The sequence below is a fragment of the Falco peregrinus genome, chromosome Z, assembly GCF_023634155.1.
Source record: "Falco peregrinus isolate bFalPer1 chromosome Z, bFalPer1.pri, whole genome shotgun sequence".
Taxonomy (NCBI): Eukaryota; Metazoa; Chordata; class Aves; order Falconiformes; family Falconidae; genus Falco; species Falco peregrinus.
Window position 1 is genome coordinate 81492649 of NC_073739.1, and position 26734 is coordinate 81519382.

General features: G+C 41.3%; 1 protein-coding gene across 3 annotated transcripts in view; it reads right to left on the minus strand.

The window, feature by feature from the left end:
• ST8SIA5 (ST8 alpha-N-acetyl-neuraminide alpha-2,8-sialyltransferase 5) overlaps positions 1 to 26734 on the minus strand; it is an 80555-nt gene that overhangs the window by 27406 nt on the left and 26415 nt on the right. For 2 of the 3 annotated variants that reach the window (XM_027779013.2, XM_027779014.2), the window contains exons 2-3: positions 22456 to 23164; positions 7447 to 7554 (exon numbers count right to left, since the gene is read on the minus strand). In XM_027779013.2, the coding sequence (XP_027634814.1) occupies positions 7447 to 7554; positions 22456 to 22586 (239 nt within the window). In that variant the 5' untranslated portion in view covers positions 22587 to 23164. The remainder of the gene's footprint in view (positions 1 to 7446; positions 7555 to 22455; positions 23165 to 26734) is intronic. The other variant, XM_055791353.1, reaches the window with a different exon arrangement.

Sequence of the window (26734 nt, forward strand, 5' to 3'; positions counted from 1 at the left end):
ACCAGGCACTACACACAACTCGCTGCTCAATGTCCATTCAGGTCAATTGTAGCTTTCAAATCTACAACATTTTTCCAGGATCAGTTCCTATATCTGAACACCATAAAAGCTGCAAGTACTCAGAGAGGACTCTTTTTTTTTTTTTTTTTTTTTTTTTTATGGCTTTCAGTACTGAATGCCCAGAAATGAGATGCTATTCACTCTTTAATTTTCCATCTTTGGCTAACGGAGACTTTCTTCTTTTCTAACCTTCATGTCTCCCATTGCAACCTCACTTCCAGCTGAGCAGCCTACTGATCTCACTAGTGAGAGACAGAATTGGTTTCCCAGTACACCAGCTAACTCTTAGGTCTTTGATCATCTGCAGTTGGGCTGCTCCTGCTTTGATCAAAAGTACGCTTTTCTTGATCATGCTACATGAATTAAAAAGCCTGAGACTTCAATCCTGCCTCCAAGTGACACTTGGATTGAGGCACTGATTTGTCTGACATATTGAACAAAAGCTTTAAAATATAATTGAGCGCAATTGTCAGGCATCTTTTAAACAAGACCATTTGCTCCTGCACAAGCCACCTTCTCATTTCACTTATTCCTGCAGTGCCAGTTCTGCACCGTTTGCAGTGAGGCTGCAGCACTCACCCCACAAGAGAGTAAAGTATCACAGGAAGCATTCCACCTACCCTGCAGGAAAACCAAAGATCTTTCAAAAAATATACACTATCCAGTGAGTAAGAAATGGGAATAAATGAACCAACCCCTGCAGGCGTCTACTAAATATTTATTAAGAGAACAGTTTAATTAGCAATGCCTGTGCTCATCACTATGGCAAGATCCATGGCCAGCCTTGGGTCTAGACTCACCTTCCCTACTCAGGAAACTTGTAAGTATGCCAGAACACAGTCCCCAAAGCACATGGGGACTCCCAGTCATCAGACAAGGCCACCATGGGTTCTGCAGAAGCTTGTAGCAAAAATACTGCTGAGGTGGAGCATATCATGGCTGTGGGGTGCTGGAAAACTCATCCAGAGCAGAGCAAACCAGGTGTTGACTTCATCAGAGAGCGCATTGTGAGTGAACAAATCCCACTAGCCTTTGCTTCTATTAATATTTCCACGTGATAACATAAAAAACTACAAGATTTGGTCAAAAGGTTTAAGGGCCTGACATCAATACAGTGATTTTTTTTCCCCTCAAAGAGTGCATCCTACCACTTCCCATGGTATATTCTCCTGAGATTACTCTGACCCCATTTGGAAGGCACAATCCCTGTCTGGCAGACAAAGGAGCTGATGTAGAGGCTGATTGACAGGTAAGTCTGTGGCAGCAGGAACCAGAACCTCGGGCTCTGGTCTCATAGACACAGCCTAGACTACACAGTTACCACCACGAACAAAAGCAGCCTCTGAAGTCGATGGAAATCATACTGACCTTTCATACTACACCTTGCAAAGACAACACCCGTGGTTGTACTGAGGTTAAATGAGATCCTCCTACTCTGCGAATTGGCAAGTGGAAGCACAGATGTTTGATGCCCTTATATTAATTTACATTTCACTAGGGCTGTGGCACAAAAAATGACATTGCTGCATGTTCTGCCATTTGAGAGCCTGAGCTGACTTGTCCACAACAGGGTGGTGCTTGAAAGACTGAACTGAGAGAGAAGGTGCTGTGGGCACAAAGGAGGAGCACATTGCTGGAGAAGCAATAGTCTTCTCTTATACAGGTTGATGCAACTATTTGACTATCTCCTCCCCGGGAACAACAAATATAAAAAAAGATGGTTCACATTCTTCCTGGCTACCACCTGCTGATACCAGTATCACTGGCATTAACTGGTTTAATCTTTTACCACCTTCAACTCTAATGCTACTAGACATCGCAGATGTCTAACTGATCATGAATTTTCAGTATGTGGCTGTAGTTAGGAACAAAATGTGTCACTATAAACTGTCATGTAAAAAAATGAAAATATAAGCAAGAGATCATGGTCATACATCTTTGTATATATAACATGTATATATATTCTGAGTTATATATATATATATATATATATTATATATATATATATATATATATAACTGCATCCAGTTCTGATATTCATTTCTGAGGGTTTGAAACACTGGCGAGAGTTACAAAAGGACCTGCAGAAATTATCTCGGTTCTAAAAAGTTTGAGAGGCATATGAAGCTTAATCTAAACATATGGTGACTGAGTAGGGAGACACTGCACCAGGAAGCAATTACTAATGGCAGGAAGCTTTTCCATACAGTACAGCAGGGAAAAATAGTATGCAGTTCCTGGAAGCTAAAGATAGAAATGGCATCTTTAGTTCAAGGCTGGTTTTCTTTCTAGAAGAACCAGAGTAATCAAGCAAAATTCAGGAGCTGGAATTCTTGTACAGACACACTCATGTTTCCCAGGAGATTCTTGCAGCTAAGGTTAAAAGCTATTAACTCATAAACCTGTTGATCACCCATCCAGAGTATTTTGGAAAGTTCCCTAGATTTGTCTCCTTACAGTGTCACAAGTTTTTCTGGGACTTGATAACAGATGGCATCAGAAATGTCCATCCACCAAGTCAAAGGCAGTTTCCCAAGATACTCTATATTGTAAATTAAAGATTTTTACTTTAAAGCAAAAAAAAAAAAAAAAAAAAAAAAAAGTGCTTCCTCAAACCAGCCCCAGATTCATAACTTTGATCTTCCACAGAAGAGGAATGGCTTTTGTATTTCTGTCCTTTAAAAGCAGTTCATTGATAGCTCTACGTACCTCCCAAGTAACCTTAGAAAATCACATGCATCTATCTGTCATATCTCAGAGGTGCTCCTTTTCTGGATTCCTTATTTGATCTGGTACTGTGACTTCACAGACAGTTTACACATCTGTACAGTTAAGGAGATAGCTGTGATACCCTGAGGATATGTTTCTCAACATGACTAGGAAAGCTCCTGGCAAACTGGCACTGGCTGCTCACTGTCACTCTGACTTTGATCTCCTGTCTTCATGTCTCAACACACAGATCATTTGGGATTGCTTGGCTCTGCTGCCCAATACCACATTAGCACCGTGAATTCACCAAACACCCACTCCTGTCAAAGCCACAGCCACTTATTTGGGACTCAAGCCTCTCCACAATTTCAGTCTAATGTACTGTCCAATACAGCTGTACTGCAACATCTGTGCATGTAACAGCCGGAGCTAAAGCAGAAACAGCCCTAAAAGACGTAGCAAACTCCAGGTTGCCTCCTGCAGATTGTTTATCCACCTGGGATAAGCCCACCTTGCCGACCACACTTCCAAACCAACACTGCTACCCTCATGCTTCCTGGGGCTTCTCTCACACAGCCTGCCATGCATCTTCCTTTAGAGGTTTTCCCACTGTACAATGTGACACCCCTAGAATGATTTATTGGAGACTATATGGAATTTTAGGTTTAGGGACACTTTCTTCTTGCACACTCAGTTTATTAAAACAACATCAGCTCCTGACGAGCAGCAGTGGGGTATGTTGCAGGAAGTCCTATTTTACCAATGTAATTTCAGAACTCTATAGTTTTTAATAAACTGCTGTTTAGCTGTTTTAATCAAATCCATTCCCAACACTAACTGAAATAAACTGCTGATGTTGTTATCCATATGACCACCTGGGAGGCATAACAAAACACATGACAATGCTTATACATCAATAACAGCTCAAAAAAACACATTTTAATTTATCATTGCAGTCAATGCCTTTTTTTTTTTTTCTTGTGGTTCTTAAAATTTTAGTATTTTTGTATGAGGAGTTCAGCACTATGACTTAAGGAACATCCTCAGCTCCTGTCCTAGTCAATGAGGTCTGATGGCTCAAGCCCTTCCATTCACTCTTGTAAAATGTGTATTTGATGAATGAAATTGATTATACTTTATTTTGCAGTCACTGGGGACAAAGCTCCAGAACTGTCATACTGGAGAATTCAGAGTACAAATCAACAGACCCAAAAGTACAAAGGTCACATCTCCGTTTGCTCATCAAAGGCTTCTGTGGTTTCACCACCTAAGTCCTACATCAAACCTTATCTTCAGCTCACATAGAAGGTGGCAGAGAACATCATAACCCAACCAAAGATAGATCATCATATCATTAAGGCAGGTTCTTAGCAACAAAAAATGCTTCAGGCATGAAGATTCATAATCCCAATAAGCTGCAAAATATATTAAAAGGAGAACAGAGGAATCAGGGTTCTAGGAAGCATTTGCATATATTACTTCTTATAACCAGCATCAGATAGAACCCTTTACCTAATTCCCCACAAGGATGTTGTAAGGTTTGTAATACTTAGCACAAGATATGAAGCAAAAGGTAGAAATCTCAGCAATGGCTGATACGTACGAACCAAAAAAAAGCCAGTATTCAACAATTGGTTGACCTTGCATCTGAGTGGGTGTTTCAAAGATCCTGCAGCCCATCTAGTCCTCCTTTGGTTTAAAGCACACATCACTATGGTTTGGAGTGTCATTGAGTGTTTCACTTTTACTACTCACAAGTATTCACAACATCTTTGCTACCTAGAAGACCTGCAGCAATGCAATATGCATCAAAACAAAGCTTTTGGAAGCCAAAAAGCCCCAAAATAGAGACCTCTGTTGGGCGTCTACCCACAGCAATATTAGATGCCACAAACATGATCCACACTCTCAGTTGCACCACATACTGAGCCAAGCTCATGATATTCGTTTTTATCTCCGTGGACTGGTTCTACACAATCTGGAGAAGCGTCTTATGCACCGGGATGAAAAGGCTTGGTTAGTTTGGTTACTCTGCACAGTGGAGCTGTCTCCAATCAGAGTAGGAGTCATTTTCTGAAATACTGTAATGAACTCCTCCGTTCATTACAGTGAACAGTGAAAAACATTCCAATTGCAAGCCACATTTTAACTTTGTATATTAGTTAAGGTCTGAATCAGTTTCTACTGAAATCAGATGACATGACATCATGACATTCTTTGTTTCTGTCCTACCTGATCATTTTCATGCATCGTTTAGTCTTCACTTTTCGTTGTTTTTGATATGGCCACTACTCTCCTGAAGTCTGGCTATCTTGCAATGCTAATGCACCTATTCTCTGGTGTGTCTTTGCTTTGGAAGTCCATTTTCATCTAACAAATCACTCCTACAGACTGAGTTGTCAGTGTCTCTACACCATGTATGAAGTTACATAACCAAAAGATAAAGTGTAGTTAGAGAATATACATGGGTTGAGACCACATATGTATGAATAAACATGAGTCTATATAAATTATATACTCTAATGCAAAACATATTAATATATATTTCAATTAATCCCTTTAAACACCAAACCTTTTACAAGGAGGTGATAACACAGAATAAACTGCGGAGACATGCAATGAAAAGTATTTACTCTGCATATACTGACATATAATTAGTTTTGAGCACTTTAGGTGACTCTCTGTAGACCTGTAAACATACACAAGTAACATCAGGTCAGCAAAATGTAGTCTGTAAGTTTTCCATTTGGTGGAAAGAATTATTCATTACAGAAAGGCTTGTGTTCAATTTGTATCAACAGCCTGAAGTTGAGTTTCAGAGTAACAGTCTCAGGAGGTATCTAGAGATAGCACAGTAAGAAAGGTGATCAAAGGTAAATAGTAAACAATTTATGACATAGCTCTGCAGTTATCCACCACACAGTTTCACCTCCACATTTATACTATTTTTATTTTGCTGTATTCTCAGCTTTCAGACAGTAGACAAATGGATAATATCTATAACACACTTATGGGCAATATATGTTGCAGTTAGACTTATCCCTAACTCAAAATCCCCATCTTTCAGCTCTAAAGTCATTAACACAACACAAAATTTGAAATTTGCATCTTTTATTAGTATCATAACCTTTTAAATCTATACCTAGGTTGTGCAGTTTGAGCCTGTTTGTGTAAAAACCACTTGCATCCTGATCCTCTTTGTATTTGAAGAAACTAAACAGATGGAGAATAGTACTGTTGTTTAGTGCCTCACAACTAGTATGCATCTTGCAGTCCAGGGTTTTGGTTCCCCATCCTGCAGTCAATGATGGTTCAATTGTCTCTACCAAGGGTACCTAGAGGGGAAATCTAGATTTATTAATTTCCCATGTCTTCAAGAAGACATCTGTCTTTGTGCCTCATTCATTTCCTTTATATGCCTAGTGCCTAAATGGAAAATTTTCCATGTAGACTATGGATGCATACACAAAAAAGGCAAAAAAAGTAGATATAGATAAACAGACAGCTAGATAGAGACAGACAGACAGACATGGAATGAACCATTTTGCCCTTGCTCTTAAGTTGGTTCTTTTTATAAAGAACCTTAACTAGTTAAACCAGTCGAGTTGCGGGTAACACTCATACACAATTACATTACAGTGAAGAGCCTTAACAGGAATTGCAGCATCACTGCGGTTTGGTGAGACTGGATGATTTTTGGCAGGTAAGACTGAACTTCTGCTTGCCTTTGAAATGCTATCAGGTCCACAGCTGTAGTGGTGTATGGTTACCAAAACGATGATATTTTAAATAAAATACATACTTTATCCAGAGAGAGTTTTATATATACATAGGTATTAAATGTAAGCTTCTTTTAATTAATTTTCTTTTTTCTTTAACTCACAATTTTTCTAAGATTTCCCCACTACTTATTGAAGTTGATACTACGCATGGCTCAGGACTTTCAACCTCTACAACTGAGGTTCCAGGAAGATACCCCAAATACTCACCCCGTACCCAGATTTATGCAGATGACCTGCGATAGCTATGGAGCTCTTTAGGCACAGCTGCAGGCAGTGTCCTGACTATGCACATGGCTCTTCATTACCCTGCAGATACGCATCAGTCAAAAAGATCCTACTAGAAACTAGTAAGTACAAAAACTGCAACAGCACATCAGTGCTTCTCATATGTTCAAAACAGTGTAAATAAAGGAAACACTTCAGTCTTATCTTGATAGAACACTTTTCCCCTACTAGACCCTGGAAAGATTTCAAGTTAAACTATGGTTTTTTAGAATACATATTCTATTGTAAAGAAAGCCTTGGGCCAGATTTTCCAGTGCACTCTATGTGCATCAATATTGTCATGTTGAGACATTTTCCACCAAAGTCCCGCTCTCCCACTCTGCCACAGTGACACATAGCATTGGTGGGGGAATGGAAATAGGAGAAGCCGCAACACGGATGTCACCCTCCTGTGAACTGCAGGGATGATTATGGCATATTCCAAAACGGCCCCAAGGCCTTGAAGGGGGAAAACAGCACCACACTTGGGCATCCCTGGCATTTTCTGTGCCATGGGGAGCAGTATCAAAAGCAAACTGCAAAACTCAGTTCTCATACAGCCTGCGCTCATGTTTGTGGTTCATACAAAGAGAGAGAGAGCTTCATAGTCATTCCTTCGGGGTGTTGGTACCTGGTGCCTGTGTCACTGCCACTCTTCACTGCTCCGTCATCCGTGAAATTAAAGGTGCCGGTCCAATTTGCCAATTCCTCTCCATTCTGCCAGCTAAACTGCAGCCCTCTAGCAAGAAAATGAGGCAGTTGATATTTTATATCATTCATTAGGTTAAGTCTATCAGCATGAGTTCTCATGTCCTTTTTCTTAACACAGAAGTGTGACTATGACACATTCATCAAAAACAATACAAAGATACCAAGAACCACAAGACATCATCTTACTAGTGGACACAGTTAATTCACACTTCCTATAGACTCTACAAGTGCTTGGCTGAAAACAACACTAGACTCCCCAACAAAACTGGAAGGCCAGTAATCATCTGTGCTTATAGACAACATACGTATGTGTGGAGTGGAGCAAGTTAGAAATTTCATTCCCAGAGACACAAATGCAAAAAGCTGGACACATGTGGAAAGCTGCAGGGCCAAAGAAGTAAATACTCCAAACTTCAATTTTACATCTACTGTAGTTGTTAAATGTGGTGGGCGCTGGGTCCTTCTTCTGATTTGTTGCCCATGCTAGCAAAAGATTTGTCATTTGATGATTTCTCTATGTCACACTGTATTGCTTCTTTTCCCTGTTTGGGAAGATGTTTTAAGCCAATGTATATCACAATCATCTCAACTACATTTTCCAAACTTTCACAAATCCATGTGCCTGCAGTCTTCTGGAAATTACACTGAGAATTGGGTAGAAATCTCATGTGCATTTAGAAAAGCTGGGTCTGAAGAAACAATGTGAGTCAAATCCTTCCCTTAGCTCAAAAGTCAATGAAAAGGAACCTTGAAGATGGTTATTTTTAATCTTCTCCATTTTAACCCAATTTCATAATTTCAGAAGCCTGGCAGCTGAGTTGTGAACATTTGGTGCTGCCAATAGTGAAAGTTAACTTTCCAGTTGGGCTGTGCAGGGACAGCCAGGAAGCAATCTGCAATCTGCCAGCCCGCTTTGCCCAAAAGGAAGGGCATCCAGAACCCTGCTAGTTTTCTTGGTCAACAGGCTTATTACAAGGACTGGAGAATCTCTCAGACCACATGCATCCTCTAGTCTATTTGGCAGCAGTTATAAGCCTAGGAAATTAAGAGGAACAACATGGGGCATTAAAATAAGGACTCTGTTCCCTGTAGCAGAAAAGGGGAGTTGCTCTAAACAGCTCCAAAACCACGTAATAGGGGTTTATTTGTTCTGTATTGCGGAAATGTGTGCACATTGCTTCTTGTTGTCGTAGTTGTTTTAAGACAAATTTGTCTAAGTATCTGCAGTGCAGGCATTTCCACATGAGCTAATTGTCTTGGTTCTTAAAACTCAGTAGAGATTGGCTCAGTACAATTAATTTAGGGAAACATTCATCCGATCAAAGGCTGGCCTTCACCCTAGGGAGTGATCCATCCCCCAAACTGTCCCTCCATCAGCAGTACAAGGAGCATGGGGTTGCTTGCAGTGCACGCACACATGGCAGAAGAATCCCACCACCCAAGTGAAGTGCAGTGCATGTCACCACAAACATTCTTTCTGACCTAAACCCAAGATATTGTGAATGAATATAAGAAGTTTATTCTTGTATGTTTTGTGCTTTTTAATCTTTTTGTTAGGTTTTTTATTTTACTGAAAACAGACTTTTTGGTAAAGGCATTTTGGGGAGCAGAAGAAACTCTGAAGAAGGCAGGAAGCCATTCAACCCTCTGAAGTGAGGAGAGAGCTAGCCTGCTAAATTGCCAAGCTATGTCCCACCACAAAAGGTGGGAGAAAAGCACTATGAAAATATTGGAAAAGCTTCCTCTGAATCTTTCATTTTTATTGCTTGCATGTTCTCCAGTGGTCAAATTTTGCTTTTCCAAAGAAAAACTTTTTAAGTATAAAAATGGGAACATTTCAAATACAGAAGCCAAATTTTTGCTCATAGGAGACCCATTCTGATTATTTCTTAGTTAAATACATGGATGCAATTCTCCTGTTTTCCAAAAAATCAAAACAAGTAGAAGAGACTATGCTGATCGCCATAAGCAAAATGAGATGACAGTGCATACTTACAGCCTATATTCAGCTTTCAGAGAGCTACTTTGGTGATCAGTTTGAAGAATCACATCAAAGGCTGTACAGGTTATGCTTTAATGGTTACAGGGTAATGCAGTGCTATGGCTTGTCAGGGAGTCCCATACCTTGCACGTTGCTCTGACAGTTTTTAATCAGCTGAGGCTGCCCAAGGTATGACTTCTGAGCAGAATATTGTTGCGAATAAAACATGAGAAAATTCTCACTTTTACTAAGACACCTTCACTTTCAGGCTTGTTTAAATAAACACTTGTGATTCCTATGTACGACAGCCTAACACATTTTTTGCCACACTGTAAGTGGTATGGAAACATGTTTCTTTTGAATGTGTATGTGTTTGTAAAAAGCATCTAAATATATCTGGCCTTTAAGATTTGTTTTAATTGCTAAGGACAGCATTGAATGATACATGGGGAGAGAGAGAGTAGAAGTGTGAGAAAACCAAGTTGGAATTGTACTTTTTAATTGGATTTAAATTAGATATTTGGGGCTTAAATGTTTACTTACAAAGTGAAATAGAAAGCACTAATCTAGATAAATAGCTGGTGGTGGTGTGTCCTTCAGAGGTGAACTCTCCTAAAGCATAGCTAATATCAGGCAGATGAAATGAAGAATGAAAACATTAAGTAACGTCCTTTCCCTTCATATGTCTTCACTCCACATGGAACAGCTGGAAGGAAAGCTAAGAAAATGCTCAAAGGCAGAGGAGGGTGAATCTGTCCATAAAGCAAAAGACATTATAAAACCACTCTTTAATGCCCTCCTCTCAAGCCTTTTTTGGGAACAGTGTGTAATGCAGCTGAGGAACCAAGTTGAAAGGAGGACATGCACATTTTGGGTAAGATCCAAGAGGAGATCAGGAAGACTAACACTGAGGAATGGTAGATATGTCTTATGATGAACAGCTTAAAATACTTACCTTTGAAATGGCGGGATGGAGGTTCTAATTGAGGTACAAAAATATCTAATGAGGGCAAGCAAGGGTCTGACACTTCTACATGGTAAGGACAAAGTTGTGAGCTGAGCTTAGGGTCAGGAGCAAGCTTAGTGTCTGACCCTGAACCAGGCAGGGAAAGCCACACAGTGCTCTTCTTCCAACAGGTACTCCAGAGGTTAACAATGCATAGACTGCCAAAAAACACTGCCAAAGAAATATTACACAGCTTAAAGGACTGTGTGTCTCACAACAAGTTTGCAAGACTGACACCAAGCTGCTGCTCTGCATTTTCTGGAGTGAGGGTCCAATAAACTTCTTCCTCCCAGTAAAAACAACTTCCACGAATAACGGTTTTTAGTATCAGGACAGAGTAGAAATTAAGGATGAGATATTTGAAAACACTGACCTGAATTAATTCTAACAAGATTACTGAGAGTTTTACATTTATTTCAATCAGCCCTGAGCTGGGAGATTTCAATTTAAAAAAAATAAAATTTTCTAATCCTCTCAGTTGTGAGTCATAAGCATTCATAAAAGCTGTCTGGCCAAATTTGCAAACAGCCAGAGTAAATAGAAAAGAAACTTGAACTGCCCCATCAATATATTTCATTGGCATATTACTGTAGTTAAATTTTACCATGTTCACTCTCAGCATTAACTACATTTAAATAGGCAAATAAGATGTAAATGCAGCTTCTGTTGGTCAGAATTGCAATAGATAAGCACATGCAGGATGGCAACACAGAAAAAAGGAGTGGAACAAAACAGAAAGTAAGGAAAGATTAAAAGAAGGGAAGGAAAGCAAAGGAAATTACTTAGACATCTCCTATGTAGTTTAGACAGTTCATGTCAAAGAGTTTTAAAAAAAAAAAAAAGCTCATTTTAAGCCTGGGATCATTACCAGTTATTACCAATGGTGGAACTTTGCCATTTGCTCAATTTGCCCTAATGTTATTTCCTACTAAAATTAGTACATTTCCCCAACGCATGATGCTGATGATAAGGGAAGACTTTATAAAAGACGTAATAACCAGAAACACTCTAAGTGCAGAGATTATTTATTTTGCCCATTCACTGTCAGCACATTTTTCATCAAGGTTTATGGACATCATTAATCACAAGAGTTACCCCTAACAAATAAGAGTATGAGCAATGTTGTGCCTTGCATTAGAGAAACTCCATTAAGCTGGATGTCTTAGCAATCAAGACCTTGAGTTTCAGGTAAATGTCAAAGCAATATTTTTATCCTAATTGGTAACTACAAACGTTGAATCAGTATGTGGTCAAATAAACACTGGCGTAATGTAAGAGTAGTGGGAGGGGGTGAAAAAACAGAAAATTAACAAAGCAGCAGCAATTCCGAAGGGCTTGTCAAGACCAGCTGTCAAGAAGCAGCAGGAAGCAAAGCAAAAAGCCTGTTGCCACAAACAAAAAACAACTCCTGCACAAGTGGAGGTTTTAATAGCAAAGAATGTCAAACATTTATGAGGGTTTTGAACTATAAGGCAAGAATGAACAAGTGGATGGATTGCAGCAAGAGGCTTTGTATCCATGCTGCCATTACATGAGATCCCACTTCAGGGGTGTCTCATTGCCTTTCTAAAGCGCAAAAGCAAGGTAAAAATTCAGCTCAGACAAGAAAGTAAGGCTTTTAAAACAGAGCTACTCTACAGCCAATAAATGGGAGAAGGCCCGAAATACTTTAAACACAGCTGGCAGTCCTGTCTGGGCTCTAGCCAGAGAGCAGGCCATGAGCATGTATGCAGCAGAATTTATTCAGGAGAGACCCACGTGCTTTCAAGGCATAAGAGCGGTTTGGTGTGAGTGGCTGAGTGATTAGTACCTATGGGTAACAACGACTGAATGGCAACAGGGGCATCATGCAGGTGCAAGGAGAGGGCATAGAAGAACACGCCAGTGCCATCCCACTCCCCAAAAACCATGAGCTCATCTCATCTAATCCCAGCCAGCAGGCTATTTCCACTCATCTTTCAAGGTGACAGCTACCACTACCCCCATCCTGCATCTACCAGAGGCAGACTAAACCCAAAAGCAAGCAAAACCAGACAGAAACCAATGTAATTTTATATAGCTGAAGCTAAGCCAAGATCTGACTCAGCTTGCTGGCCTACCACAGATGGCCAAGCAAGGGGAAGCAGAGGAGTCTACAGACTCCTTCTTTGAAGTGGTGAAAGGAAGGTACGAATGCCCCCAAGAGCAAGGCAAATTACTTCATTTTCCTTCTGAGCTCCCTCTCTTATTTGTCTTCACTTTTCTTGTTCTTTCTTTCTAGCGGTTCTCACATTCCTTCTTTATATACATTAGCAAAGAGGCCATTACGAGGTGACAGCAAGCCCAGCTTTTGTGACTCTGGCTTCTGTTTCATTTATAAGCTAATAGTATATATATTAATTCCCTATACATCATTAATAATTTTATAATCATATTTCTGCAGGCCTGGTTATGGTGCTGCACTACACTGTTACATATTACCCAAAGACAGAAGCCATACACAGTCCCCACCCTGACAAAAAGACAGTCCAGGTCATGTATAGGTTTCCTGAAGTCAGTGGAAAATCACTTACTTTCACTGTACCTCAGTTTCCCTGTTTCATATTTCTGCCCTTGCAAGGAGGAACTTAAGACTTCAGTGTTAAACGATCATGTTACCCTCTTTGAAAATGGAAAGTGATGCCCCTAGCCTACCAACAGGGATGTCACAGAGATATTGGAAAGTCAGACAGTTAATCTCACTGAAGATCCAGTTCCTTCTTTCTGCAAAATAAGGAAACTATGACTCACTGTGACCACAGGGTGTATGGAAAATAAAATGAAAACAGTGGTATGCATGAATGACCTGCAGATGAGACTGATTGAAAACACTCACTAAAGTGGATTAGCGAATAAGAGGAGGTTGGGTAAGAAAGGGGAATATCAGGAGTCTCCGACATGCCAGGCTGCTGTGCAAGTGAAGACGAGCATAGCAGCCAACAGAGGTAACAACAAGAGGAGTTTCTGGAGAAAAAACAAGGATCTGCTGGGGGTGGGGGGGTGTGTGTGTGTGTGTGTGGGGGGGTGTAGGCCAGAAACAGAAACTTTATTTACTCTGCACATGAAAAGACATTAGAGGGGCTTGGAAGGAGTAAAGCAGCTAGGTAACAGCGAGACACGGAGATCAAACCCAACCCAGCAGAGTCAAGGCAGACTAGCCTGTGTGTCCAAAAACTCCTTCCTGATGAAAAGACCAGCCCCAGCCCCCAAAGACAATGAAATTAGATGACAAGAGAAAGGTAAATGCTTACTTGAGTAGTTTAATATTACTTGAAACTCTCCAATCCATTTTGAAATAAATATTCATGGCACAGCAATTTAGAAAGATATAGCACAGATCACAGAAAGAAACAGATCTGCCTGTGGCAGTCCAGGTCCAATGCACCTGTGCTATAAGGCCAAAAAAATATCATGTGTGTGTTGACTGCTTTCAGGGGAAAATCCATGGGTAAAACCCTACCAGGCACAGCACAAAGAAAGAACACATTTCTGGTGCCAATTTGTGTACTTGAGCAGGGTGCTGCCCTTCTTATGTAAGTCCATAATAAAACTCATGTTTGCATTCGGTGGAAGCAGAGTTCAATCTGACCAGTCCAGTTTAGAAAAATACTTATTTCTCCAATAAAATCAGCAAAATGCAAGTTTTAGTCTGGGTACATACATATACACACTTCTGCTCACTGCCTTAAGACCAATCTTTGTCTTAGCAACCTATGGCTTTGCAAGTTGACTGACAGTGGGTAACCACTGAGCTGATTGTTTGCCATTTGATCGGGAGAAGACCATTAGAAAAGGTTTAGAAAATGTATGAAAATATGTGGAAGAGCGGGAATGGTATATTCACAACAAAAGGAAGAAATAATATGAGTCCCATGAAAAGCAAAATATGGATGGAAAATCTGGGAAATGGCACATCTGGTTACACCATACACTTGGCCATACAGTATTACACCAGGGACAAGCTTGGCTCTACAAGTTAGAGGGAAACAGTAGTAAAAGTGGTGGAGGAGTATATTTTGACTAGCACAAGGAGCAAAATTGGAAACATAAGTGGGAAGCTTCTGGATTATAACCACTACTACACATAAAAAGGTTTTGTTTCATGTAACACATTTCACATTTGGGTTAAACTTTGCATCAGAGATTCACATGCAACATCTGAAAAACCTGATCTAAAATCACTTCACAAGAAAGATACAATAGACACAACACCAACATTCAACTAGCCTGTTTAAACGGGACGAGTGTTGACTAGGACATCAAGGACATTGAAGGACACCTTTCAAAACAATACAATCTTTCCTTTTGTCATCTGTGGCTGATAGATAAACATCCAAGGAGTAATAGATACTCTGTATCAATTCCATTTGTAATAACTGTTCATAATAAAAATATTCTTATTTGTAATTGTTAGGAGCAACACAAAACCCACAACAGAATGAGCTGTCAGTGAGGCAGGTTGTTTTCAAGAAAAAAGGCCAATCAAGCCCCAAGCACAGACACTTAGAGGAAATCCCAAATAATTTAAGATGCCAGCAAATTCTGACATTTCAGCTGATAGCTCACTGCAAAGGTACCTGATGCAGCATGGGTACCACAAGCAATTTCACCATAGCATTAGAGATCTGACGGAGCTAGTGGCTTCGCATCTCATGTTTCCAAAACTAATATATTTAGCACCAGCCAAAACTAATAAATTTAGCACCAGGTCAGGTGTCCCTACACTGCACTATATTCTTCAGTGTAAACATACTCACAGAGCCCCATTTGCACTAAGGACTCGTGCTGAAGACAATAAGCAAAATGCCATTTAAGGTCAGCGTGCCTGTACCCAGTATCAGCCACAGGAGTAGGCAGTATTCCCTCTCTCCATTCACAGGAGTGGACGGCACAGTCTCCTCTTTCCATTCGTGAAAGCCCTCCAAACTGTTGACTGCTCAAGATTTTCAGCTAGGACTGTGAAAAGCCTAGCTTTGGCTGTATTTGTTCTTATGGAAAATGCCATGAAACTACCAGTGACAGAGATTGCTTTTAAGGTTTTCATCATGAGAACTAAAGCATAAAACTAACTAAATAAAGAGGACGTGGAAGGACAGTGACTATCTGCGGGGCTGGTGAAAAAGCAAAATGGATACAAGCAATGGAGGGCAAGGATGCCTCAAAAAAATGAGAGGTTAAGTCCACAGTTTGCCTGAGGGAGTCATGGACTGCTGAGCAATGAATACACTTGAATTAAAAAATGAGAAATGAAATGAAAAAGCAATCAAGGGCAAGAATGAGGCACAGCAAAAGTAAAAAAATTCAAAGCTTTGCACAGCGATTATATCTAAACCAAATCCAGTAAGCATAAGAACTATCAAGAAACCCCAATCAGATCGAAAATAAAACACTGCATTACCAGGTCTGCAACTCTGGCTACGGAGGTCAGCAGTCAAGGATGTGATCGCTCACAGCTGGGGCTGTGGGGGACACAGGTGTAGCACAACTCAAACCAGGAAGGCTGTGTTCTGGGTTTGACTTTCTACAAAAGTAAAACTGTACTTTGTACCTTGTACCTGCCCGAGCACATAGAGGGTAAGCAGCTAATTTTTTTCAGAACGACATAAAGCAAGTTGATGGCAGGTTATAACAGAGATGTTTTTGAAAGAAATGTCACGGAGTTTAAACCACTCTGGATGAAAGGGCTTTGATTCACAGGTGTTGAATGCTGGCATTGGCAAAACTCACCCATTACTTTGTCACATAGAGGCAACAGATCTGTGTGAAGCACAGAAAGCGGAGTTAGCCTAGATGTTCAGCTAAATACTCAAAAAGAGCTGTGTGTGTAGACAGAAGTAAGCCTAGATCTCCACACAACAAAGTGAGACTTCAGCAAGCCCTTACCAGGTATTATGTGAACTAGAATTAGGATTTGATTGTCTCTGTATTAATCAGTGAGGATAATGGCCACACTTTGGCTGGTATACAGAACACCTATAATTCACTACTCCAGGGCAAGAAGCTTCTGCAGAGCTCCTACAGCCCAACACGATTCAAACTGTGGGTAAAGCAATGACTTCTCTGCAGGGTGGGCTTGTGGGAACTGATTTAGGGACTACCAGGTGGCCACAGCCACAGCAAAAGGGACAAGTGTCTGTAGGTCACTCTGTAGTGACTCACATCCCCCATGGTTTGAGCTCAGGAAGGACCATAGTGTAACACACCAGGGAATGACACACTCAGGATAATGCAATTTGCACATGTAAAATACTGAAATAACTGATTTTCATTACCATAATTTACTGTCATCTGGGGAACAGAGAAGGACTAGCAATTCACAGACTAGGTCAGCAAGTAGCTTTGCCATCTTAACAGCAGAGGTGCAAAACAATGCTAGAAGTAAAGCAAGTCTAGATGGAGCAGGGATTCAAATCCTGCCTGTTTTCTGCATCAGAGCCACTGAGAGTCAGTGAGTACAAGAGAGGAAATAACATACCCTCATGCTCTGGTACTAAAACTTCAGCCACTTGATGCTTTCCTTTAAAAGCAAATTAAAATTACGGGTCAGAAAAAAACTCAAAGTAGCTGAAAGTAAGATTTTGCCTTTGGGATGCTTTCACAATAAAAGTATCTGTTGCAGCCTGCAATAGAGCTGTGATTGTTTGCAAATTCTTGCAGAGCTTTAATTCACATGCCATGTACTTGTGAGCTCTCCCCCTTTATTTGATGTGGTGAGACAGGAGCATTATGTAAAGCAGCCAACAGCAGCAATGAGAAAGGGAATGGGATGACCAGCGAGGGGTGACTTTGCAGGCAGCTGAGTTAATCTGTCAGCCCACTGTTTGTTCTGCCCCCTCCATCCCACTGCCATCTCTTCCCTGAGCTCTCCTGCAGCGCAGGCTCCAGTGCTCCTCTGACCTCTTGGGAAGCTGCTTCAGATCCTTGTCTTTGCAAGGGTAGTTAGGAACAGTGGGGATGCCAGTCCCAGTTTCCATCCACTTGAAAACCTCTTGGGAACACCTGGAGCAAGAACATCATGCTGGAATCTCAGTTTCTCCCTGCTATGCTAGACTAGACACTTTAAGGTGATGGCCATAACCCATACATACACATATTGGTGTGTGTATATATATATTGGGGTGTGTGTATATTTATATTGAAGACTTCGCTCTCTCCTGAAGTTTCCAGTGCTCTTCTCTCTGAAGAAAACCAACCAAAATCAAGACTTGCTCTGCAGCCCCATCAGGGATTCAGTGAGGTGACTCACAGGTCACATGTCATTTTGCTAGTATGATATTTCACTCTGGTTAGAAACAGAGGGGGCACACAGCTGTGTTAGAGAAATGACTCACTAGGTCACCTTCATCTTACGTCTCTTGAGAAAAAATATTTAAATGGAAAAAGACTTTTAACGCTGGAATAGATGGTCTTATGTTACAGTTAACATCTTCACAGGGTGTTATGAACAGGCCAGAGAAGCACATGCCAGGTATGGAGTGGGAGGTCTCAACTGACCTGAGCTGGCTGTAGTCCCTCAAGAGCCCAACTCAGGACAAAATACAGCTCAGGCCACATGCAGCTTCCATGTCCACACTGCAACTACCGCTGTTGGTGGTATAATTAAGATATGATCTTGTCTTACGGCATGGTACAAGCTAAATGATCTCTCAAGGTATAGTCCTGGTTTACTTGCTGAGGGTTTATCCCTTGTTTCCCCATGCTGTGCAAAAAATTATCATAAGCTATCTTTATTTTGTGGGTAACAAAAGGGGTAAAGATGTCTGGGGATTTATTTGCAACTATTGAATAAAAGCTGCTTCAGAAATACCAAAATGGTGGTATAACCTCAAGTTATGAGAGTCTGATACTAATTATATGGTACACACACACAAGAGTGATGTTTTATTCTCATTTAAAAGATGTAAAGCTTTCAAAGAATGCAGGCTGCCTGCATGGGAAGGTTTGCTGTTTCTTGCGGTGTGATTCTTTGAGTTATTGTACATGCCTCCTCTGACAGACCCCAGGGTAATCTTTGTTTAAAGACTTTAATAGCTTTGAAAATGTGTTCTCACTTGGCTGAAATAAAAAAATAGTTTTAAAGGGGCAGATTCCTTTCTTCAGCTGACTCTTAACCCTGTGCAGAAGTCAAGCTGTTAAAAAAACAGCATTTAGTGAATTGCCCACCAATAGAATATTGGTATATAGCAAAGTATTGCTCTGATATTCTTCTCTTGCCAAAGCAAGCAAGGACCATCCTATTGATCTCTCCCATGCTACAGGCTGGGAGATGAAGACAGGAACCATTTCAACATTTTTTTACTGTAGTGGCAGTTTCCTGATGTAATCCAGGATTATTCCCTGCTGGCCAAACAAGAGCTAACAAAAAAAGGCCAGCCCTCAGCTGAGCATCTGATTCAAAAGAAAATTCAGATGAAAGCTGAGCATTGGAAAGATGAGTCAATACAAAAGCAAGCAGCAGCTCTGGATTTAAGAAGAAGTCCACAGCATTTAACCTACTTTAGCAGATCAATGAAGAAGCTTTTTAATCATCACATTAATCCTAAAATAAAAATAATTACCCCAGAGATCTGTATTAAAGTCCCTTAATTATATCTCATTTCATCATCCTTTTTACTCAGGATCAGGAGCTACAGAGACCAGAGCTTCCTGATGTCATTCTCCAGTTTGCTGTTTAACTCTCTCATTAAGACTTCAGCTGCTACTATGGGGATGAGGAACTGGCCTTGCTGAGAGCACCCACATCCATCCCACTTGGAGGAAAACTGAAAAAGGGGAAAAAAAAGGTGGGAAGGATTCTGCTTTCCAGTAACACAGTACAAAACAGGGAAGGTGCAGAGAACATTATATGGTGCGTGAAAAATGTGTGAATACCTAGAAATTCCATCTTTACATTTTCCCCTTCTTCCAGCAATGCCAGGAGCTCATTAGCTCATTAAGGGCAAAGAGAGGACTTAACCAGAGGCTGGGCCCCTTATCAAATTTCACTGAGCAGGAACATCCTATCTGGCCTGCAGTCCTGCATCCCCACAGACAGGCTTTGGGAGCACGGCCATGGATAAATGCAGCATCACCAGCCTCCAGGGCACCCTCCATGGAGAGCTTCAGGTGGGTTTTTATGGTAATAAAACCAGTCCGCGCCCTGCTTGTAAGGGCACGTGGCACGGCACAGTTTACAGCCACATAGCTAACATTTCCATCTTTCTCCCAGAAAAGGGTGCTTTTGTCTACACTGCTTATTGGGACCAGTCCCTAGACTGTGTTGTCTCCTGTGTTGTGCCTAAGCTGCTTGTTCTAGGTCAGATTCCCTCTGCCTTGCTGGCCTTTACTCATTTCCACCATCTTATTGCAGAGAAACAAGATAGCCTTGCATTATATTTAGGCTTAAAAGCATCATACATTTACTGGAACAGTACTTTAGGGCAATTTTCAGTTTTCTCTAAATACACTGGGGAATTTCTTCCCGCTGCCTTGGAAAGAGGCCCAGAGGCCTGTTATTGTTGCAGATGTTGGGATGCAAGCAAAGGCTATCATAAAACAAACAGCATGTTGAATCCTAGCAAGTAAATGGCTTTAGGTTTAGGCAGCGTCCCCAAGCTCCAGCTTGGCAAGCAGCACCAAAGCTATAAATATCGCACTTCCCCTCTGCAAGGATGCTCTCCAAAACCACCAGCTCCACCATGGTCACTGGAGATGCAAGCTATAATGTGTCCAAGGAATCTCACAGCTGGCATCAGCTTCTAATAGGGGACTTTACACCAGAAGTTTGTGAAAGAAAAAGAGAAATTAAAAGTTACAGATATCCCTGCATGGAGCGGACTGGCAATGAAACCACCTGGGTCACCATAATGTACTGTAAGGCATGAGAGTGAGAGAGGCAAAGGAAAAGTTAAAAAGTACCTTCATGATAATATTACAGTAACAATGTAGGCTGCTACGTGAATCACCTTTCTATCATTAAAAACTGACAAGCTGAGACTGCCACATCCTGCATTTTTATTTCCATGAAAGATGGGAACTACCACTTCCCAGCACTTCCCAGAAAGTGCTTTTTCCCTGAAATGGGGGTGAGGGGACACGACTCTCTTTGAGACTCTTTCAGGTGATTTTAAAAAAGGAAAAGAAACAAATCATTAGAAGCTGCAATCTAAAAAAAATAGTATTTTCAAAAGTAACAAAATGCATGCACATCACCCTGCTCAAGCCCCTTTAGTGTCAGAGTGCTCAGAACCAGACTTTGCTTAGCAAGCTGGGAATTGGACATCACCCTCTTTTCACTCCCTGCAGCCTGCTGATGACAAGATAGGCTCCCAGGACACGAGGCAGGACAGAGAATGGCCACAGAGGCCACTCACTGGATAAGTTATAGTTGCATTTTCTTGTAATTTTATTTTTATTTTGCCATTTTTCATTTCAGTTTAGACCTTGGATTTATTTTTCATTGCTCTAATCCTGTTGCAGTCATTTTGACTTAGAAAAGCATGTATTGGTAGGGCTGCAAGGCCTCCAGGACAAATGGGAAAAACTGAGAAAATAAGGCAAGATGAGACCTCAACTGGTCATAAAGTCAAACTCTCAGCGCCAAAGCACCTTGGTACTACCCCGGTCTTACCTAACAGGTTCCTGAAGCCCCCAAAGATGGAGATTTTATAGCTCCTCGGGTGTCCTTTTTCTTTAGAAGTTTTCCTTCGTGGATATATCCAGATCTTTCCTGCTGCAATTTAAGTCCATGACTTCTTCCCATGTCATGAGTCTTTACAGAAATGTGTTTATTACCTTCCCCTTGGCAAAAATAGTTTGGGTATTTCAAGACAGTTATCATACCTCCCTCAGTTTTCTCCAAGCCAAACACATGTGGTTTCTATACCTCTGCTCATTCTTGCTCCTTCCAACAGAGTCACATCTTCCTGGAAGTGAGGTGCCCAAAAGCAGGGTCCCCCAACCTAGACCTTGCTCTGTGGGTAAACTAAAACACTTCCCTTCCTCATCCCTTTGGGATGTTAGCTCCTGTCTATACATATTAATACCATGCTTGCTGTTCCTCCCCAGCAAGAAACATTTGCTAATTTGTCAGCATTTTGCTTGCTCTTGGCACAAGGCAAACTATGTGAGCTGCAAACCAGGCAAGAACCAAACCATTGATCTCTTCTGACAAAATGCAGCTAAATTCCAGTAAAAAATTCCACAGCAGCTGTTTATACTACTGAAACCACTTACCTCAAAGTATGTAAGAGAAACATTCTCCTCTAGAAAATCATACAAGCTGTAACACCTAAAACTAGATTTAAGTTAAATAAACTCTGCATGGGTCAAGGTTAAACACTTGAAGATTCCCACTGGTGTTTGCTGTAAGAAAAGCAGTACCATTTTCAGATCAAAGACTGATGTGCTCTACAGCAAAGCAGTCTCAGCAGTAATTCATGAGAATACGGCAGTGAAAAAATAAAGTGCACTCTCTGTTATTTGGAACACTAATATTGCCATTTTGATTTTAGGAATTGCATCGGCATGTTAGTTTCTAAAGACATTGAAGTTTAGGCAATGAGCATGCTAACTTAATTCAACCTCTCAAGCCATCTCAGCTTGAACTTACACAGGGTCTTACAAAGGGTCTGATCAGGGGCAAATACTCAGGTGTACAAGTCAGTCTGGTTTAAGTTAAGTAAGACCTAGATTTTTACAACAGCTGAGGATTTAAACACAATCTAACAGACACACAAATCACTATAACCTGACTAACATTCTCCTTTATTAATAATCTAACAGACATTACAGATGCTGGATGCACCTTCCCAGATTGACAAGATACTAATATTGTAAGCACAGCACTGAGAAGTGGTTTGAACTGTTATAATGGTATGACTGGAGTTCTATCTCCATTCAATCCAATCAGACAACTTTTCCTATTCCCTCAAATCCCCCCTTACCTTTTGAGATAGTTTCTCCCATAGAGGATCTGCTGCAGCAAGGTGACCACGGCAAAGGCGCAGATGAATATGAAGAACAAAGTTCTGTTTCCCAGCAAATCCCTGCTTGATGAAGGGTCAGTGTATCCCATCCTTCTTAAAAACCACTGAAGCTCCACTTAGTAAAATTCAGTTCATTGCAGACTTCATACCCTTTTTGTGGGGAAGTGGAGGAGAACGCTTGCTGGCTTTTCTGTGAGCAATCCAAGGACAAGGTATCCCATTGTTTGGCCCTGATGCCCCTTTTTTGCCCCTTTCGGATGTTAGCTCCAGGACTGTGCGCAATGGCTTGCTTCCATGGTAAAGTTTCCAGGAGATTCAGACGTGGGTAACATCTAAAATCATCTCTCAGAGCTCTTTCAGTGCAGGCAGCCTGTGCTGTGCAAGAGGCATTCTGTTCCCTCTAAGCCTCTCTTGAAAACCCGCTGCTAGCAATTATCTACTTCAATCCCATTTTCATATTCCAGATGGGGGAAGCTGCAAATAAACCAGAAAACTGCAGCCAATGGCAAACACAGGGCTCCGGCAACCTGCGTTGGAAACACATAGTCGTCAGCTCTTCTTTGCTTCTGCTCAGTGATTCCAACGAAATGTGCTTGCGAGGAGACGTGACTGGGGTGTGCTATTATTGAACAAGCATGTAACGATCATGAGGATTTCATTCAGTCCCCTGCAAAAAACAACAGCAGCAATCTGGTCAGGCTAGCAGGAAAGCTGCATTTTGTGTAGCAGCGTACCGTCCATACCGTGCCTTCAGTACTGTAGCATTTGCATGCAGAATGCAGTGCCTTTAGTCACACACCGCTACTATCTGGGCTTCTATATTTCCCCTGGTTATTCCTCCAGAGTAAGCATAAGCAAGGTCACTGTGCATCTCTTCAAGGACAGAGCTCTCAGTTCCTGCATGCTGATTTATTGGAGGCTCCGTGTAGCCTCACAGCCGCAGAGAGGGAGACTGCCTCTCAGTGCAAGCTCTAAGAACCATTCATTTAAAGAGACAAATATTCTGATTGTTCCTCCACCAAAAAGAGTTCTCTTTCGAAAGGGCAAAGCAGTAAGACCTTGTCCACGGCCATCACAACTCCTCTAAAAATCTCCCCATTGTTAGGAAAGGCTCGATTCAGCTCACAGGGAAATCAATGGGAGTTTTGTTGCTGATTTCACTGGGATCAAAATCTGCCCCCATCCCTTAGCTTCTTAAAACAAGTTCCAGTGAAAGCTTCATCCATGAATGAAACACTCTGGCTAGGAGGTTGTTTTGCCCCAATAACAGATGGGAAAAGGATTTTGACAACTAATGCGGAGGAAAAAAATCCTTTGTCTAAGAGAATGGGAAGATTTTTGTGTCAATAAATTTTCCAACAGTTAAATCAGTGTATGCAAAATGTTCTAGTGTGCCAGCAGCCCAGCTGTGCAAAGCAGCAAACAGGGACTGTTTCTGGACTTTGTCTCAGCTGTAATTGGTGCTGCATGGGAAGAAGGTAACTTTGTTCAAGCCTTTCAGCCTAGTTCCTGAAGCCAGGGTTGGTCCTCAGCATGACCTGTGGCAACTTAGGCAAAACAATCAAGGACTAAAGCAGGTTTTGCCTTACCTATTTTTAAGCAACACAAGTAACAAAAGTGTTGAAGGTAGGAACCTGGTCACCCTGAGCTCCTGCAGGCGGGAGCCACCAGTGGAGACCAGCCCTTTAGACACCCTTGACTGTGCAGAGAAGGTGGAGGGATCCAGCCTCTGATACCTTTTTTCAGTCCCTTTCAAAGCTCCCACACATGCATTTGTTAACCCTGCTAAATGTTTCAGTTATCACCTGTGCATATGAAGAGTGGTGATGCCAGGTCAGATGAAAGATTATCCACCCCAGGGCCTTGTCCCTGACAGTGGCCAGTGATGGATACGCAGGGAAAACTAGAAGAGGGCAAGGACATACTAATACTTCCTTGGAAACACACTCCTACTGTTCTGTGGTTCAGTCTTCCTAAACCAAGGAAAGAAAACCAAGATTTTGGTTAGAAAAATAACTGAGTTGTATTTGTACAGTACTGGGAATAATATACCAGGGGACTGCAAATTAAATAGCAAAAGCAGTTTGATTCCCTCTTGTCAAAATCGTCAGCTCTAGGGCCAAATATGTTTCTTTCAACGATCTGTTCATGTAAGCCCATATAATATAAGAATGTTTCCATATAGGAACCGTACCATTTAGATGGATCTAAGCACACAGCACTCTCAGTAACAGGAAAAGCAGTATGGCCATCAGAAATACCAGGCTGGGACTCTACAAGATACTACACAGGCAGATTTGTATGGAGAAGCTGAGAGGTAAGGCCAGTAAGGATAGAGTGAAGGAAAAGGTACTTTTGATTTGTTGGATTTTTACTGAGAGCTTTGAAAATCCTCTCCAAGAAATCTGTCTCAATTGCTCCAGGGGTTATTTTACAGTAAAGACAAAGTACCAGACAGTAGAATTCAGGTTCTTATGACCTGTGGATGTGATGCCAGTTTTGCAGATTTTGATATCACCTTGGTTTTGGTGAAAACACTTTCAGCCTTTCTTCCTCTGTTCCCCTCCACTCAAAGAGATTTTTTTTGAGACTGATCTGTGCTATAGTGCACCAAACTCATAAGCCTAGCAGCTAGCTAGTCTTTCTCCTGGACTGATGGTCAGCCTGAGCTGCAATAAACAGCCTGGAAGCACCATGCACTCTCAGTCAGTTTTTGATTTTCTGCATCCTCTCAGGCTTCTCTGACATATCAGAGCTGGCCAGAAGATACAGCACCTGAGAGGCTTGTATGCAGGAGAGCTGCACACGTAAAGCAAAAAAGCAAAGTACAAAGACATGTAAGTAGAGAGAGTTTTCTATGCCAGATCTTGTGCAGACACCATTCCTCATGTCACATGTAAAAGAAATCTTTTTTCTGTCTTCATCCCAGTACTACAAAAACACTGCAGAATTGGAAGCAGAATGGCTCTGTGCGGGCATAAACAAATAAGATGTCTATTGACAAATTTTCAAAGGATGCTCAAGGTTGCCTGCAATATTTGTTGTGAGTGAAAACAGTCTTACTGCAGAAGGGCTGAATGAGCAATGCCAGCACTCGTTCCCAGAGGCTCTGTGAGTTTGACCTGTCAACTACAGGCTTCCTTGAAAGCATCAGGCCTCCACAGAGAACAATTTAATTTTTTTTTCATGATTTTACACCCTCCACTTAAGCAAGCAACAGACAACAAAAGAGCCCATCCAGAATTTGAGAAGAGCTTGGGGATAAAGATGTTACAGTAAGTTGTGTTGCAAACACAGATTTGCTGGGCATGATGGCCTCAGGTGCTGTGTGCAGCACTGTTAGTCACATAAGCACTGACCTTACAATGGGCAATGTAGCTACAGTGGCACTGGTCACATACAGGAAGCCCAGGCCACATCACAATATATGCCAGCCAGCATCATGCCAGAGCACAGGAACCTAGTAAATAAGATCTCTTCCGTCACCAGAAGATCAAGTATCACTTAACTAGTAGCAGCTACTCGAAATGCCTCTTATGAGATGGTGAGAGAGAGATGGATAAGCTGCATGATATGCAGAGGCTCAGAAAGGGTATTCCTGTATTTTTATTGGAGCATAGACTTCAGAGGTTAAAGCAAAAGTGGCAAAATGGAACTGCTCATAGCCTCCCATAATATGACGCTGCCAGAAGCAGTCTTAGATGTTGCTAGCCTTTATTTGTTGTATGAGAGCTGCTTGTTAAATATCATTAGAGATAATATATCACAAGAAACTCCTTCAGCCTGAGCAGCGAGACTCTGAGCCCTCTAAAACAAGCATGAACATGTTCCAGATGGTGATACCCTCCAATGGGAGTTCATCATTTGCTCTTAAGTCCAAATGAAGCAGAACTTAATTTTAAAAAAAAAAAAAAAGTTAACATTGAATCTCAAAGACAAACAAATCTCAGCTAACCACCAAGACATGTTTCTGAAGCTCCATACAAGGAAAGCTGAATTAGCAAAAGGACAAAACCTGGCAGGAATCAGCCTCTACTTCTCTTGTGCAGGGAACAAGCACATCTCTGCTAAAAGGACAATATGCAGCCCTTAATTCTAAGATGCATCTTATTTTTCAATGCAAATGAAACAGAAAAATTCCCTTCTGATGGGCAGGTCTGATTGGGAATTTCCTTAAGTACCTTTCAGTAAACCTGTCGTTTGAATCAGTCTTTGACTGATTATGCATTCTAACTTC